The 16,195-nt window shown below is 43.1% G+C and overlaps 1 protein-coding gene across 9 annotated transcripts in view; it reads left to right on the top strand.

Annotated features, from left to right (window-relative positions):
• Positions 1-6,619: 6,619 nt before the first annotated feature.
• The window catches only part of Lsm14a (LSM14A mRNA processing body assembly factor), a 44,589-nt gene continuing 35,013 nt past the window's right edge, over positions 6,620-16,195 (top strand). For 2 of the 9 annotated variants that reach the window (XM_017589354.3, XM_039082047.2), the window contains exon 1: positions 6,655-6,976. In XM_017589354.3, coding sequence (XP_017444843.1) covers positions 6,856-6,976 — 121 coding nt within the window. In that variant the 5' untranslated portion in view covers positions 6,655-6,855. 9 annotated transcript variants of the gene reach the window in all.

The following is a 16,195-nucleotide window of genomic DNA, read 5'->3' as shown; positions in this document are numbered from 1 at the left end:
GTCGTCTATTTTTTTAAAGGCTTAAAAACATTTTAGATGTGTTTTATGTGTATGAGCGTTTGGCCTGCATGTATGTCTGTGTGCTTCATTCGTGCCTGGTGCCCTCCGAGTTGCAGAATGTTGTTAGCCGTCACATGGGTGTTGTGAACTGAAGCTTGGTCCTTTGCAAAAACAAGTGCTCTTAACTACTGAGCCACCTTTCAGCCACCACCCACCCACCCAAAAAAATTTTTTTTTCATTTAGGTAGTCTCACTGTATAGCCCAGGCTATCACAGGCCTCAGATTTTTCTGCCTCCAAAAGCAGATTACAAGTGCACATCACCATCTGCACCCCTTTCTCTGTTCAACTCCCAATTAGACCTAAGTAATCAACTTCTGTTGCATAACTATTTCCTTTGTGGAAGAGAAAAGGCCAAGAGGAGTCCCAAAACTAAGCACACAGTAATCTCAGGAAGCTCCTGAATTTTACATGTTTCAGGAAGCTCAGAAAGCAAGGCGATTCACAAGATCTTTCCCCAAGTTTCTATCAGCAGCCAGTAATTGTTGAGGAGAATGGCTTCTGAGTAGCTCAGGTAGGGAGCACAGAGACGAAACTTCTAGGAGCTGGGATCAACTTGATTCAGTGATGTAGCTGCCTTTGATCACCTGTGCTCCTATAAGTAAGCCAAACAGACCCATCTGCTCATGAGCTATCTTTGTGGATGACACTCTGCCTGGCAGGATTAAGCTTTTGTTCATCTCTCCCAAGAAAAGCCATACAACCGCTCTCATTATGTATCTAGGATAAATTATAAAGGAAGAAAATGCAATTTATGATTGCAATATTAGAATTAAAAATGATTTTACATATTCTTATGTGCTAATGAATTGGAGCATTAGCTAGACAACATAGGCAAAAGAAATGAGGGTTTTCAGGAGGAAAAAAAATCAGGGGTTGGGGATTTAGCTCAGTGGTAGAGCGCTTGCCTAGCAAGCACAAGGCCCTGGGTTCAGTCCCCAGCTCCGGAAAAAAAAAAAAAAAAAAAAAAAAGATTTAAACCTTCAGGAGGAAAAAAAATCAATTTTGGTTTTTTGTTTCGTTTTGTTTTCTTGAAACAGCAGGGTCTCTCTTTGTAGCTCAGGCCTGGAACTCTAATTCTCCTACCTCCCGAGTGCTGAAACTATCAGTGTGGTGTGCAACACCATGTCTGCCTAAATTTAAATAACCTAACTGCATATTCTAGAACTAAAAAGACTATACTTACTGGGATGAATAGCCGGTTAAGATAAGTACAAGATAGGCCTGGAGGGAGTTCAACAGTTAAGAGCATGGGTTGTTCTTCCAGAGGACCTGGCTCAGTTCCCAGCAACCACATGGTGGCTCACAACAGCTTGTAATCCAGTTCCAGAGGATCTAACACCCACTTCTGGCCTCCAAGACACTGCACATACTTCATACATAACGTGTGTGTGTGTGTGTGTGTGTGTGTGTGTGTGTGTGTGTACATGTGTGCATGTGTGTATATACATACGTACATACATACAAACATACAAGACAAACACCCATATAAATTAAAAGAAAAAAATTTAAAAGATCAATACAAGAAAAATAATTGAAATCGAGGGTTTCGAAATTAGCTAGGGTACTTATCCAGCACTCATATAAGGCCATCGGTTCAATGCCCAGCACCACATCACACACATCATTTTAAAAGAAAAGAAATCTATGCTGTGTGTACTTTATATTTAAAAGTAAAATTACATGATACATGGTAATTATAGCCTAGTTGGGTGTGGTGCCAAATGCCTTTTCTCAGTACTTGGGAGGCAGAGACACATGGATCCCTTTGAGTTCAAGACCTGCCTGGTCTATACAGCAAATTCCAGGAAAGCCAAGGCTATACAGAGAGACTCTGTTTCAAAACAACAACAAAAAATATTTTATGTGTTTCCTGGTTAGGGTTACTATTGCTGTGATAAAACACCATGACCAAAAAGCAACTTGGGGAGGACAGGATTTATTTCACTTACACTTCTAGGTAACACTCTGTCACTGAGGGAAGTCAGAGTGGAACCTGGAGGCAGACTCTGATACAGAGGCCATGGAGGAGTGCTGCTTACTTGCTTGCTCTCCATGGCTTGCTCAGCCTGCAAGACAACCAGCTCAGAGATGGCTCCACCCACAATGGGCTGGTTCTTTCCCCCATCAATCACTAATTAAGGAAATGTCCAACAGATCATATGGAAGCATTTTCTCTACTGCTGTTCCCACCTTTCTCTAGCTTGAATCAAGCTGACATAAAACTAGTCAGCACAGTGTGTATGCATATTACCTCTCTTCCCAAATATTTACTAAGAGAAAAGAAACAACAACAACAAAAAAGGAGTTAGATGTGAAGAAATTACTAGTCAGGATCAGAACTTATCAACTTGAACAAAAATACAAAGTTGGGTTGTGGAGATGACTTAGTAAAGTACTTGCTACGCAAGTGTGAGGGCATGAGTTTGATTCCCAAGACCCATACCAAAAAGAAGAGAGTTGGTGAAAAACGCTATAATCTAGTACTTGGAGAGGTGGAGACAGGAATACAAACACGGAATTTGCTCGTCAGGCAGTTTAATCAAACCAACAAGTTCCAAGTTGCAATGAGACACCCTGTCTCGTAAAATAAGGTAGAGAACAACTTAAAAGAAAGCCACCTTTGATCTCTGCTCTCCACGTACAAGCACACATGCTCACACCCATGTGAGCGTACTTTCAAATACAAGTGTGCACACCATGAACACATACACGAAAAATGCAAAACTTAATTATGTTATTACCAGGCACACGTCATACACAAAATTGACTTCACAAAAGGATCATAAAGACCAACCTTAATGATAAATTGTGAACTCACAGAATTAACAAGATTGATTACTCAGTAGGTATACCCAGGTAAGAGCCCAGTTTCAGGACTGGACACTGTATTGACCCATTTTTTTCCTTTATGTTGGGTTTTTTTTTTTCTTTTTTCTTTTTCAGAGCTGGGGACCGAACCCAGGGCCTTGCGCTTGCTAGGCAAGCGCTCTACCACTGAGCTAAATCCCCAACCCCTATGTTGGGTTTTTAAGATAGGTTTACATGTAGCATAACCTGGATTTGAACTTGCTATGTGGCTGAGGCTGGCCTTGAACACTTGATCTTCCTGCCTACATCTCTAAATACAGGGCTACAGGCGAGAGCCACCATACCCCATCATTTCTGCTGTTGTAACAGAATACCTTCAACTAGGTACTTTCTTTTTTTTTTTTTTTTTTTTTTTTTTGGAGCTGAGGACCGAACCCAGGGCCTTGCACTTGCTAGGCAAGCGCTCTACCACTGAGCTAAATCCCCAACCCCAACTAGGTACTTTCTAAGCAGAAGAGGATTTGTTTAGCTCACTTTTGAAGACTGCAAACCCAAGATCAGTTGTCTTATTTGTCTGTGAACTCCACTGAGTCACACATAATGGTATCATAGATGAGAGTATACAGCATGTTCAAGAGGGAGAAATGAGACAGGAAGCCAGACCACAAGTAAAGGAAGGTCAGTCTTGCTCTGTGTATAACACTTTGCCCCTAGAAGAATTCAATTCTCAGGACCAGCACTCATTTGTCTCTAACAACCCAAGGACAAGATACTAGGCCACACCCCAAAAAGTTCTACGAGTGCCTTTCGTGCCAGCTTTTGGGAGGCAGAGGCAGGCAGATCTCTGTGAGTCCAAGGTCTGCATGGTCTACAGGTCTAGGCCAGAGCAACAGAGTGAGACCTAGCCTTGAAACAAGCAAACAATGACAAAGGGTTCTATTTGTCAGCTGGTGAGATGGCTGTGATGGGCAGAAGCTGCCTGCTGCCTGCTGCCAAGCTTGATGACTTGAGTCTGAATCCCAGGATCTATGTGGCAAAGGATAGAATGGATTCTTCCACTGCGGCATGCTCTTACCTCTGCTTGGGTGCAACAACACATGTGTGTGTACACATAAAACATACACACACACGCCACTTTTCAATATTGCCCCAGTGAGGATTAAACTTTACATGAATTCTTGGGAGACACATTCAAACCAAAACAGACACAAACCTGGGGCCACTGAAGACCCTAGGAACCATGGATAAAGGCAGTTTATTTGGGGAGGGTAGATACGGTACTGGAGAAATTATCAAATTGGCAATTAAAGGTACTATAGAATTAGGGCAGGGGTATAGCTCAGGAGTGGAGCACTTAACTAATACGCATGAGGCCCCGAGTTCCATCACCGGCTAGCACCATGGAAGAAAAACCAAGAGAAATGGCAGCCGGGAGATGTGGGAGATGTAAATTTGAGTGTTGGATATCATCAGTTTATAGAAACTGACAAGGGAAAGAATGTGTTTACTGTGGAAGCAAGAGAAGGCAACTTTGGTCTGAGACCTACAGTGAATCCTACAAAGGGAAGGAGAGTCCAAACGTAAATTTGCACACCCAGGTAATGACTTTATGCTGAAGCAGGGACCCCCTTGAAGCCACTGTGCACCAGTCACAGCACAGCTCATCAATCTTTTCTCCTGCTTCCCAGAACACCCAGAGAATCACCGTGCATTTGTTCAGCTCGCCAGACATCCTACTTGCTGCTTGTGCTCAGTTCTTATCCCAGCTGTTCACTCTTGCAGCAAATGTCTACGGAGCAGCTGTCCTGGGATGGTTGCTACACTTGGCCCCAAGGATGATGCAAACAGTGACCAAAACCAAAAACCCTTCCTTAAAATATCTGCATTCTAGCCAACAAGGTAGACAGACACTTATGGCTAAATAGACATACTAGGAGAGATAAATGGTATGTGGGATAGGGAGGGAGCAAGCCAAGTAGAGGGGTGTAAATCGAGATCTACCGTAGTATTTTGTGGAGAGCTTTTGAAGGAGCCTGTGGGAGGGCCCTGCTCTCTTTTTACAGGCAAGGAAGTGGGCTGGGGGAAACCCGGAGGAAAGGGACCTGGCTGAGGTCCCTGGAGGCCAGCCTACCTAGAAGGAAGATGAATGAGAAGTTCCCCGGAAAATTTATGCAGGGCTATGGCCTGGGTTAGAGGTGAGTCAGGACTGCCACCCTACTGGGCCGCCAGAGAGGACACAGGGGAACTGGCTAGGCTGAGACTGAACCTGCCAGATCTCTGGGGTCCCTGAAGAACCAAGTAGCCTTTGGATGTTAGTCTTGTGTTTCTACGGAGGTGATGCATTTTGTCCTAGGCTAACCTGGTTTAGTGGGACTGGGACACCCCAAAGAAGCCAGTTTCCCCTAGAGCTTCCACATCAGGAAGTGAGGGTTCCCCCAGCCTACTTCATTGCCTGTAAAAGGAGAGCAGGACCCTCCCACAGGCTTCTTCAAAAGCTTTTCACGGTATTTTAAATAAATCATCTCTTAGGGCGGCTTTGTGTATAATGAACTGTGAAAGCTGTGTGAAGAAGGGATACTTGGAACAGCATGGAGCTGTGTAACGAGAAGCTAAATCATAAGCCAAACTAGCAAGTCTGGTTTTCACTTTGTGTAACATGTAATCTGTGGGGAGTAGAGGGATTTGAACAAGAGTCCACCATCTCGGGGTTGGGGATTTAGCTCAGTGGTAGAGCGCTTGCCTAGGAAGCGCAAGGCCCTGGGTTCGGTCCCCAGCTCCGAAAAAAAAGAACCAAAAAAAAAAAGTCCACCATCTCTTGCTACTTGGACATGATTCCCCCGACTGCTGTGTTAAGAAAAACGAAGTAGGGCTAAGAGAAGTAGAGAGAATTCTAAGGAAGCTACTGCCAACACTTCTGGCACTAAATTAGTAACTGAAAGAGTAACTGAGACGTCTTGTAGAGCTGTACCGATGGAGATGATCCAGAAGATTTACAGTTAGGACAGGTGTGGAGGTGAAGACAATCCAGGGGCCTTAGTAATTAAGTAAACGGTCCCGGCTCATAGTAAACGGTCCCGGCTCATAGTTAACTCAGAGAACAAGCTAGAGGGATGAGTTTGGAGTAAAACGAGTACAGTTACACCTCTGGATGCAAAGTTTTAGGATGCCAATTTGGCACCCGATCGGAGAGACGATCGTTAAGAAAGTGGAATTGACTTTAAGTGGTCAAAGCTGCAGAGAAACATTTGGACTGATGTTTCTTGCATAACTAGAGGCCAGGAGCATCTTGAAAGCTAGAAACCGGGATCAAACCGTATAAAAGGGGTTGGACTCAGCAGGAAGGAAAAAGAGTTTTGGGAACCGAGTCCCAGCGCCGCCTGGAGCAGCAGCCCTTGGGGTGTGAAATTCCTTTGGCGAAGATGGCTGTTCTGGCATTGACAGTGAGAGCTCTGTGACCCGCGGAAACCGGCAGCTGGTCATGGAGCTAAGAGGCGACCGCTTACAAAGACTCTGGGATCGTAACAAAGTACAGCCCGCCTAGAGATGGCGGAGGCCGCAGTCAGCTTCACCAGGCGGGATGAGCCCTCATCCAGTTTTCACGCAAGGTCTAGGTGCCGTGAAACATTTCCGTCTCTCCGAAACTCCTACCGAGCGCAAGCTGGCGAGCCAGTCCCATCAACTGGTCTTCGGGCCGCCGCGGAAAGAGCCAGGAACCGTCGGTGAGCACACCGAGTCTCGCGAGAGAGTGCGCGGCCTCACCCTCCCGGCATGCCCCGCGCCGCCGCCGCTGCCGCCGCCGCCGCCGCCGCGCCGCGGTTTGAGGGCGGGAGGCTGGGGGAAGGGTAAGCGGAGCCGGCGCAGCCGCCATGTTGGTTCTGAAGAAGCTGCTGTGAGGCGCCGACGGAGCGAGCGGGCGGGCGTGCGGAGCGGCGGGCGCAGCGCGGGATCTGCCTGAGTGCGAGCGGCGGGCGACGGCGGCGGCGCCATGAGCGGGGGCACCCCTTACATCGGCAGCAAGATCAGCCTCATCTCCAAGGCGGAGATCCGCTACGAGGGCATCCTCTACACCATCGACACCGAGAACTCCACTGTAGCCCTCGCCAAAGGTACGGCGGGACGGGCCTCGGGGTTGAGGGGCGCGGGACGGGCGCCCCGCCGCCCTCGCGCTCTTCTCTCTCTGCAGTCCTCAGGGGAGGCCGCTCCCTCGGTCCCGGCTCCGGAGCGACAAGGGCCGGGCCGCGGCCTCCCCGGGTTCCCCGGGCTTCTTCCCCGGTAGCTCCGCGCCTTCCATCCAGGGAACGAGTGCGCGGCTCCCGGGGCGGGGCGATCTCAAAGTCCCGGGAACCAGCCAGAGAACACACCCAGGTTCGTGTCTTCCAAGACCGAAATTCGGTCGTTCCGTCTTCTGAAGCGCCGAACAAAGCCGGAGGAGTCGAAGAATCTTGACGCCTACCTAGAGTTGAATGCGGATGTGTTGATTCCCCGGGCACCCATTTTCTCAGCGTTCCTCATCTGGGTCGGTGGCGACTGTTCTCGAGTGAACTCCTAAGGAGTGTGCTCCAAACTTTGGGTTTGCGCCGCAGACTTATGATCTCGAAAGGCCATTTGGTACCGTCGAGTCGATCGCATCTCGTTTGTCTCCTCTGTGATTGTTACCTGTTAAGCCGGAATTCTTATGCAACCAAAGGGTGCACGTTAAAGTGCTTGCTTGCTGTCCCCACGGGCCTCTTTTCTGGAACCCTGGTAGAAAGGAAAGTTCAAGTTTTGATGATCCGGGACTCTTGTACACAGTTCAGATCGAGTACTGTCTGGCCGCCGACCGACTCCGCTGTACTTGGCGTTCCATGGGGAGAGGAAGTTGTGTTGAAGGGGATCACCCTACCTGCCCCATAGTCTGTACTGTCGATACAGTCAGTTTGTGGGTTTTGTTTCCGTTCACGCGTGCTAGACCTTTGCTGTGCCAGGAAGGCAGAAAGAAAATAAACTTGAGCTTCTGATCTTAGAGGATTTTATCAGTTTTTGATACCAGGGAGGGCTATTTTTCCACCACACCTAGTGGGATTGTTAAGAACTGCGTACATACGCTAGGAAAAGAGGTCCCAGGGATAGCAAGATTCTAAATCTAAAAATGTCAAATGTTAACTGAATGAAAGAGTCGCTTTACATTACCCAACTAGTTTTAATGACCCCTTTTAAAAACAAAAAACAAACATTCCTTTTAACAGTTTCAGTTTTGGGCCAAATCGACCTGGATAAGAAAACCTTTTTTAGGGTGTTGAATTGTACCTAATAAGGGTTAGGGGTGTGGCCTGATTGACAGCTCTACCCTAGCAAGTGGGAGATCTGTGTTCCCTCCCCGGAACCACAAAAACAAAGCTTAAAAAAGGTACACTATAAAAGAGTAGGGTGATGTTTTCCTTGGTTGCATTGTGATGATACTTATGTAAGTTTTGAGAGTTTACTTTAAAAAAGAAATCCTTGAATCAAATACTGAAAAAGTCAAGGAGTCTGCTTTTTAAAGAGCAGTTTGAGGCCTGGTGCTGTGACACTCCCCTGTAGTCCCAGATGTGCAAAAGGCATCTGGAACTAGGGACCTGCTGGACTGCTAAACCAATACAGCCAGGTCTTCTCAGTTGATAGAGTGCTTTCTTAAATGCAGAAAACCCTGCTTGGCTCCCCAGTGAGAAAAACCGGGTGTGGGTGGTTCCACCAGGGAGGTGGAGGCAGGTCAAGGCATTCAAGATCTGCTTGGTACACATGAAACCCTCTCAAAAAAGACAAAAACTGAGAAGCCAAGGGCTACGCCATAACTTTCTCTTTTCCTTATTGAGTGTTGCGACACATTGCCTGTTAGAGAACCTGCTTTCATCTTTGTGGATGCTCACGGTACTTAAGGGTATATGATTCTTTTTAGTATTAAAGCCTTGACTAATGGTGTGAGGCTGAGCTTGGTGGCACAGGTGCCACTGCCATTCAGGAGGTTAGTGACAGGTGGGCCTGAGTTCCAGGCAAGCCCCATCAATTTAGGGAGTTCAACTTCAGAGTGAGACACAACTTAGTTTTGCTTGCCTTTTTTTAATCTGTTCTACAGAGGGAGATTTTGCTTCATGGTGTTAGTTTTAATGACTTTATTAAAGGGTGGATAAAACTCTCTAAGGTTCTTGGTGCTCTCACCAGGTATTCTACACACTGGTTGAGAACAGATTTCTCATTAAAGTGTTTTGTAGAGGCTTGGGGATTATTATTTGCATGGTCTCATGTAGCTTGGGCTGGCTTCAAACTGGATAGGTAGTCAAGGATGACTTTGAAGTATTGCAATGCCAGCTTCCACTTTGAATTCCTAGTCCTCTGGCCACCACCTGTGTGCTAGCCTTATAAGGCATGAGCCAGGCTTAGTAACGTTTTTTTAAAATATTTTTTATTTATATGTATGTGGTGCTAAGTGCATGTGAGTAGAGGGACTGGCAGAAGCCACAGGTGTGGACACAGACACAATTACTCTTTAACAGCTGAAATTTCTGTTTTCTTCGGCTTCCCTTGGGCTGGTCTGTTGGTCATTTGGTTTGTTGGTTATTTGGTCTGCCTGTAACCCAGGCAGTCCTAGAACTCACTATATAAGTAGACTGGCCTTAAATTGTCAGTTGTTCCTTTTACCTCTGCCCTCCAAGTACTGGTACTGCAGGTGTAAGCCCATGCCGGCCTTCTGGGTTTCTGAGGTAGGGGTCTCACTGTGCCTTACTGAGGCCTTGGATGAAATTAGACCGCTTCCATCTCCAGGATTACAGACTTGAGCTATCACAGCCCATTTTTAAGATTTTGAATGTATTAAATATTTCTTGATAGTAAACCTATCCTTTTATATCTTAACCTCAAAAAAATTTATGACTCAAAGTTTTTAAAAATGTTTTATTAGAGTAAGATTTTGGTCATCTTATTAGTTTGTAATAAACTATGGTCATTTAATTTATATTTATAACATTGTTATTTAATCCATGTATCAATATATAATTTTTCCCCTTAATGTCTAATACTTAACACTTCATTTTTCAAAATTAGAAGTTGGGGACTAGAGGGATAAATAAAGCCTATAACATGTCTGCCACCAAGCCTGGCAGCTTGAGTTCAATTCTTAGGATCCATATGGTGGAAAGAGAGAACCAACTTCAGCAAATTGTCCTCAGGCCTTTAAAAACAAATGCACACAAAATAACTATTTTTTTTAACCTTTATTTTTATTTCATGTGTATGGATGTTTTGCTTGCATGTCTGTCTGTGTACCACATGTGTGTCTGGTGCCCATGGAAAGGGCGTCAGATCCTCTGGGACTAGAATTACAAGTTGTAGTGAGTACTGGAAGAACAACTACTACTCTTAACCCTGAGACATTTCCCCAACCCCCGAAATAATTTTTTTTAAGTTATCAAAGAGCTGGAGAAATGGTTCAGTTGTTATGAGCACAACAGTTTGAACTTTGTATAAATAGGATGCACTGATGTGTTGAAATCGTTTGGGGGAGGGCACATACTTTGAATTTGAGTTGCAGGAACATAGAGAGTATGTGTCTTTACTAAGTAATGCAAAGTAGTTTTCTCTAGTAGGTGCTTCTGAGTGTTTATTTCAACAGTAAGGATTCTATTTGTTCCACATGTCTCACCAGCAATAGTACTGAGTGCCATATATTTTAATTTTTGTCAGTTTGATGGGTAGGTGGTTCAATGGGATTTTATTTATTTTTGTTACTAATTGGGTGTGTGGAGGAAGGTGTGTTCACTTGAGTGCAGGTGCCCACAGAGGGCAAAGGTGTGGATACTTCCGGAGCAGGACTTACAGGTGGTTCTGAGCCATCTAATGTGGGTGCCGAGAGTCAGATGTGCTCTTAACTGCTTCAGCCTCTTGAATGTGATTTTAGTCCCTATTTCCCTGTCAGCTAATGAGTTTTGGAGATATTTCCATGTCTAAGCCATGTGATGTTCCTCTTTCCTTAAGTGCCTTTGAAATTATCACTTATTTTTTTCCCACATTTTCTGGAGTTTTGGATTCTAATAACGCATCCTCCTTTGGATGTTTTTATTTCAAGTAACTTTTCCTGCATAGCGGTTTCTTTTTTTTCTTTCTTTTTTTTTTTTTTTTTTTTTTTTCCGGAGCTGGGGACCGAACCCAGGGCAAGCGCTCTACCACTGAGCTAAATCCCCAACCCCGCATAGTGGTTTCTTATTGTAGATCTTTATTTTAATTTAGATGTGTTTATTAGACTTTTCTTTTAGGGCTAGGTGGATAGTGTTTTTCTTTTTCTCTATCCCTGTTAATAACATACTTTTTCCTTAATCCAATACTGTGGAAATACTTTATCTTTTGAGAATGCATTTTATTTTGCTTTTTCACATTTAGGTCTATAGTTCATCTAAAACTGGTTTTATAATGGCACAACATATTTAATATCTAATTTAAGGAAAGGATTCACTTGGCTTTTATGGTTTGCATTAGAATTTAGGTCTTTTACATGCTACCACATATAATTATATATGCCTGAAACTATATAATTCATTTGATATTTTGGCTAGTTGACATTTGTATGGTATAGAATTAGGGTGACCATACCTGTAACATTACCTATAGAAAGTCATCATTTATGCTTGCTTTAATGTCAATATTAAAAACATTGCTCTTTTAATATTGCAGTTTGGGCAATAAGTTTTATCGGCCTACAACAATAAAGTAAAAGCCTTATGGGGTGGGACTGGTAATGAATGGTTTGTTTCCCATGTATTCTGCTAGAGATAAAAATTAACTCCCTTCTAGAAGGTGAAACCCAGATAAGCTTCATGGCCTTTGACCCTAACAACCTAAGTAAATGTCAAGAAGTCTTAACAGGGCAATCTGAAAAGACATTGACAGCCACCATTTAAGTGTGTTTGTGGATAATCTGGGTCATGGTGTTTTCAGCAGCTGTTTTTAGCAGCTCTTCCAGTTTGCAGTCCTGTGTTATTTTTTTAAAATTAAAATGTCTGGGACTGGGGAAATAGTTCAGAGAGTAAGAGCACTGGCTGTTCTCCCAAAGGACCTGGGTTCCCATCTCAGCACTCACATGGCAGTTAACAGCCATCTGTAACTCCAGTCTCTGGGGATCTGACTGTATCTTCTGGCCTCCAAGGGACTGCTTATGTGTGGCACGCATAACATACATACCTCAGGCAAAGTATCCATACACATGATTTTTTTTTAAATTAAAGCATAATGATCCCCTAAATAAGAATATTGGTTAATTTCCATGAGTGGATATGTAAAAGAAGTTTTATAACAAAGTAGACATTATTAGGAAGGTAAAGCTTTACTCTGTGACTTTCATTTTCACTTAGAAGAATGAGATTCGGATGCTGAAGAAAATTGTAAAGTAAGGGATAGGCCCAAATTTGTGAAATAGTTCTGGTATGTTTGCACTTCACATATGGATGAATACATTTAATAAGCCCGAAGTGCTAAAATGAGAGAAATTCTTACATGAATGGAAAAATTTTGTATGTTTAGTTAGCTGTCCTGGGGAATCATTCAGGTTGCCATTGCAAAGAAAAACCTGGAAAAAGAGTGTCAAGTCAGTAGCTTTTAAATGAATTGCCCTTAAACTGCAGGGGATTTGTGTCAGATACAAAAGTGGTAAACTGTTAACAGAGTCTTTCATTATCTTGAGTCTTGTCAGCTGGCTTAGCTTATCCTCCTGATTGTTTGTTGGCCCCGTAGTGATAAACCACTGTCCCAGTGGAGTGAGCAGGAACGCATCGGAAGTTCCTGTGAGATATTTTACTGACCTTTGAGACTGGGTCTTTTTATGTAGGCTAGTCTCGAGTTCATGAGATCTACTTACCTCTGCCTCACAGTGCTGAGATTAAAGGCATGTAACCACCACGCTTGGCAGCAACTTGCATGATGGGAAAATATAAATCTAAACTCACAAAATTGCTACCTCAAACAGCAAAGATCTCATGAAATTTAAAGCCCAGATTTCTTTCACTTGCCCTATTTAGAGAAGTTGCCTAAACTAAGGCTTCAAAGTATTTTTGTTGTTGCTCCTATACAAGCTACAGGAATACTGGGTATTTCTAAGAGTCTGAATTCAGGTGCTGTTTTTCTTGAAAGGTGGATAAGATGAGCCATGACTTTCCATATGATAATACTGAAAAAAACAGTGCACACCAGAAAATAATAGAGGAGAAACATGAAAGCAGAGAAACAGCAAGAGCTGTATTTAACTCAGTGCTGCAGTGATAACAACAGTAAGCACAGTTGGTTAACTTGAACTTAGTTGTTCTCCAGGAACACTCTGCCCATTCTTTCACAGTGCTATAAAGTAATACTTCAGCTATGTTGAAGCATGATTATATTAACATTCCGTGTAAAGTGTGAGTTGGTCAGACTTAGTCTAGTTTTATGTGTTTCTAGAAGAGCATGGGACCCAACAGGTTGATTGCCACACAGAGTAAGTACTCCTTGACCATGGGCAAGGGTCTTAGAATCTTTTATCTTTTCCATGAGGATGTAGTGCCTCACTTTTACTCATCCTGATAATTACATAAAGTGTTGCATAAAAAGTAATCAGCTACTTAATGAAATATTAAAGCATTTTTAAGTGCTTAGTGGCTAAAACCCTGACTTTTATCATTTGTTCATCATTTTCTCACTCATTGCTTTACTATCTTAATTCTGTTTACGTTTCAAGATCAGTCATTAGAGTCAGAGAATTGTACCCTCCTCATTCCACACCCCCATACCTCTCTCTCTTGTACTCTTGTACATATGAGTTTGCAGAAATCACAGCTCTCATTATATAACCATCTTCACTTTTCCTTACTTGGATTCACACACCTCAGCAGTCTTAGCCACTTCGCAGGAGTCGTGCTGTATTTCCATCCGCTACTCTTTTCTGTGAGACTCCTCCTGTGTTCCTGCTTTTCAGACCTTCAACATGTATACCCCGTTTTTACTTTCAATCTCTTGGTTTTTTTTTTAAACTCAGCAAAGAATAGCAGGCAATGTGCAGCAGAGAACAGTAATGTGCTATAAATTTCAAAAGACTGGAAACAAGTATTTCGGAAGTTTGACAATAAAGAAAAGTGAAAAAGTCATTATGTTTAACCTAACATAAACATTACACAATTAGGATCCATGTAACAAAACAGTACATGATACCCCATTGATATGTACAATATCTGTGTTCTTATGTATCAGCTTAAGAATAAACAGTAGAGCCAGTGAGGTGGGTCAGTGCTTAAAGGCACTTGGCTGGGTGACTTGAATACATATAACCTGGGACCAGCGTGAATGAAGGAGAGAACCAGCTTCTGCTCGAGGTCCTCTGACTTCATGCAGTGTGTAGCACATGTGTATACACACATAATATGCCTGCTGGTCAGTAAGAACAAACCATACCTCCACCCTTCTACCCAAGCACTTTGATCCATTCAGCTCTCCGTATTGTTTTCTTCTCTAATTGCACTTCCAGTTTCCTTGGTTGTATCATTGGGAAATTCAAATACAGTACCAAGCACAAGAAAGAATGTCCGGGTTGGGGATTTAGCTCAGTGGTAGAGCACTTGCCTAGCAAGTGTAAGGCCCTGGGTTCGGTCCCCAGCTCCGAGAAAAAGGAAAAAAAAAGAAAGAAAGAAAGAATGCCCAACTGAATTGCAGATTCAATATAAGGCCAGTGTGGCAAACACCTCCCAGCACTGGGGAGGCTGAGGCAAGCAGATTTCTATGCGTTCAGGACGACAAACAACAAGTAAATGAGTTTAAAGAACAAATTCTTAGTAGAATTGAGCCTTTAAGCTAAGTAGGTAGAAGGTAAAGCTAAGAGGTAAACCTGAGCTGTACCCCTGAAAGGCACCCAAAAGGCTCAGAATTGGCATTGGCAAATACAGAGGAAACTAGAATGCTATGAAGTAATTGAGGGTGTCAACAGAGCTAATAACTAAAGGGTTAGCCCAGTTTGTTCAGATAGTGCTTAGACCAGCAAGTTCCTACTTCATTTATATAACTGGTTACTTTCTTGTTCTCTAGAGACAATAAAGTAAATAATAAAACTGGTTCCAGAGAAACTAGCCTCATTTGAGAGCAGATGGAATGGAGTAAAGATAGACAACACTGGATGCTGAGAAAACCATGCTCAGTGTGTTCCTCTCCTAAGTTATGCTTTGCGTTAGTTTTAGTTAGTTAGTTTGCGTTAGAATTAATGCATGTGTCCTTTTTGTCCTTTTTGTTTGTTTTTTGAAGGGTCTCATTATAAAGCCCTGGCTGGCTGGGAACTCTGCAGACCAGGCTGGTTTTGAACTTGCCTTAATCAGCTTCTTCCTGAATGCTGGGATTATAAGTATTAACCACCATACCCAACTACAATTAAGTGCTATTCATCAGCTATAATTTTTCTCTTATTTTTTAAGAAAATTATTGGATAGAATGTAGTGAATATTACATACATAGTATATAGTTTCCATATATAGTATAAAATTCACCCATTTTAAGTATACAAAGCAGAAAGAGTTATACAGCTATCACCTCTTTTCTACTTTTTTTAGGAGGGTTGATTGACTTACAGTTCAGGGAAAGGTGACATGGCACGTGTCTGCATGATGGCAGGAGTGTACAGCCGAGACTCCTCCTACCTTGGTAGAATAGGAAGCAGAACTGGAATCTGGCTTTGCAACAGTTCTATCAACCTAAAGTTTCTTTGTGTCTGGTTAGTCATATCTACTCTCCTTGAACTCTGCCACTACCACAGAGATACAGTTCCTTTGTTTTTAATATGTAAATTATACTGATGGGTTTTCTAATTCAAATAATTACACTGGAGTCCCCAACTTATTGCCAGTTTTACTTGTATGTATGTATGAATGTATGTATGTATGTATGTGCATCACACATGTATCTGGTGCTAAAATCAGAAAATATTGGGTCCTCTGGAACTCTAGTTATAGATGTCATGAGTCACCATTTGCTTGGAACCCAGCAACAAGTGCTCTTAACCACTGAGCTATCTCTCCAGCCCTATCTAATAGGATAATCTTAATTGAGTAGATTTCATGGGATCTTTGGTCCCCTGAAGTTATAAATGAATCTTGTCTTGTGTCAGGAAGAGAATTCATAAATTTTTGTAGTTTTCTGAGACAAAAGGAGTAAGACCTTTGCCTAAAAATTTGTTTCGCAGAAATTTTTTCAAAAGAGAGGGGAGAGAAATTTTTCATGGACTCGAGGTATATGTCTGCCTATGTCCTACATATGTAGTAACCTGCCTTACCAGCTCTCTTGTCTCTTTGTTCTGCTCCGTCCCCCAGTGCTGG

Source organism: Rattus norvegicus, chromosome 1 (assembly GCF_036323735.1).
Source record: "Rattus norvegicus strain BN/NHsdMcwi chromosome 1, GRCr8, whole genome shotgun sequence".
In the NCBI taxonomy this organism is placed as follows: domain Eukaryota; kingdom Metazoa; phylum Chordata; class Mammalia; order Rodentia; family Muridae; genus Rattus; species Rattus norvegicus.
The sequence above is the reverse complement of the archived record's forward strand: the minus strand, read 5'-3'. Positions and strand labels throughout refer to the sequence as shown.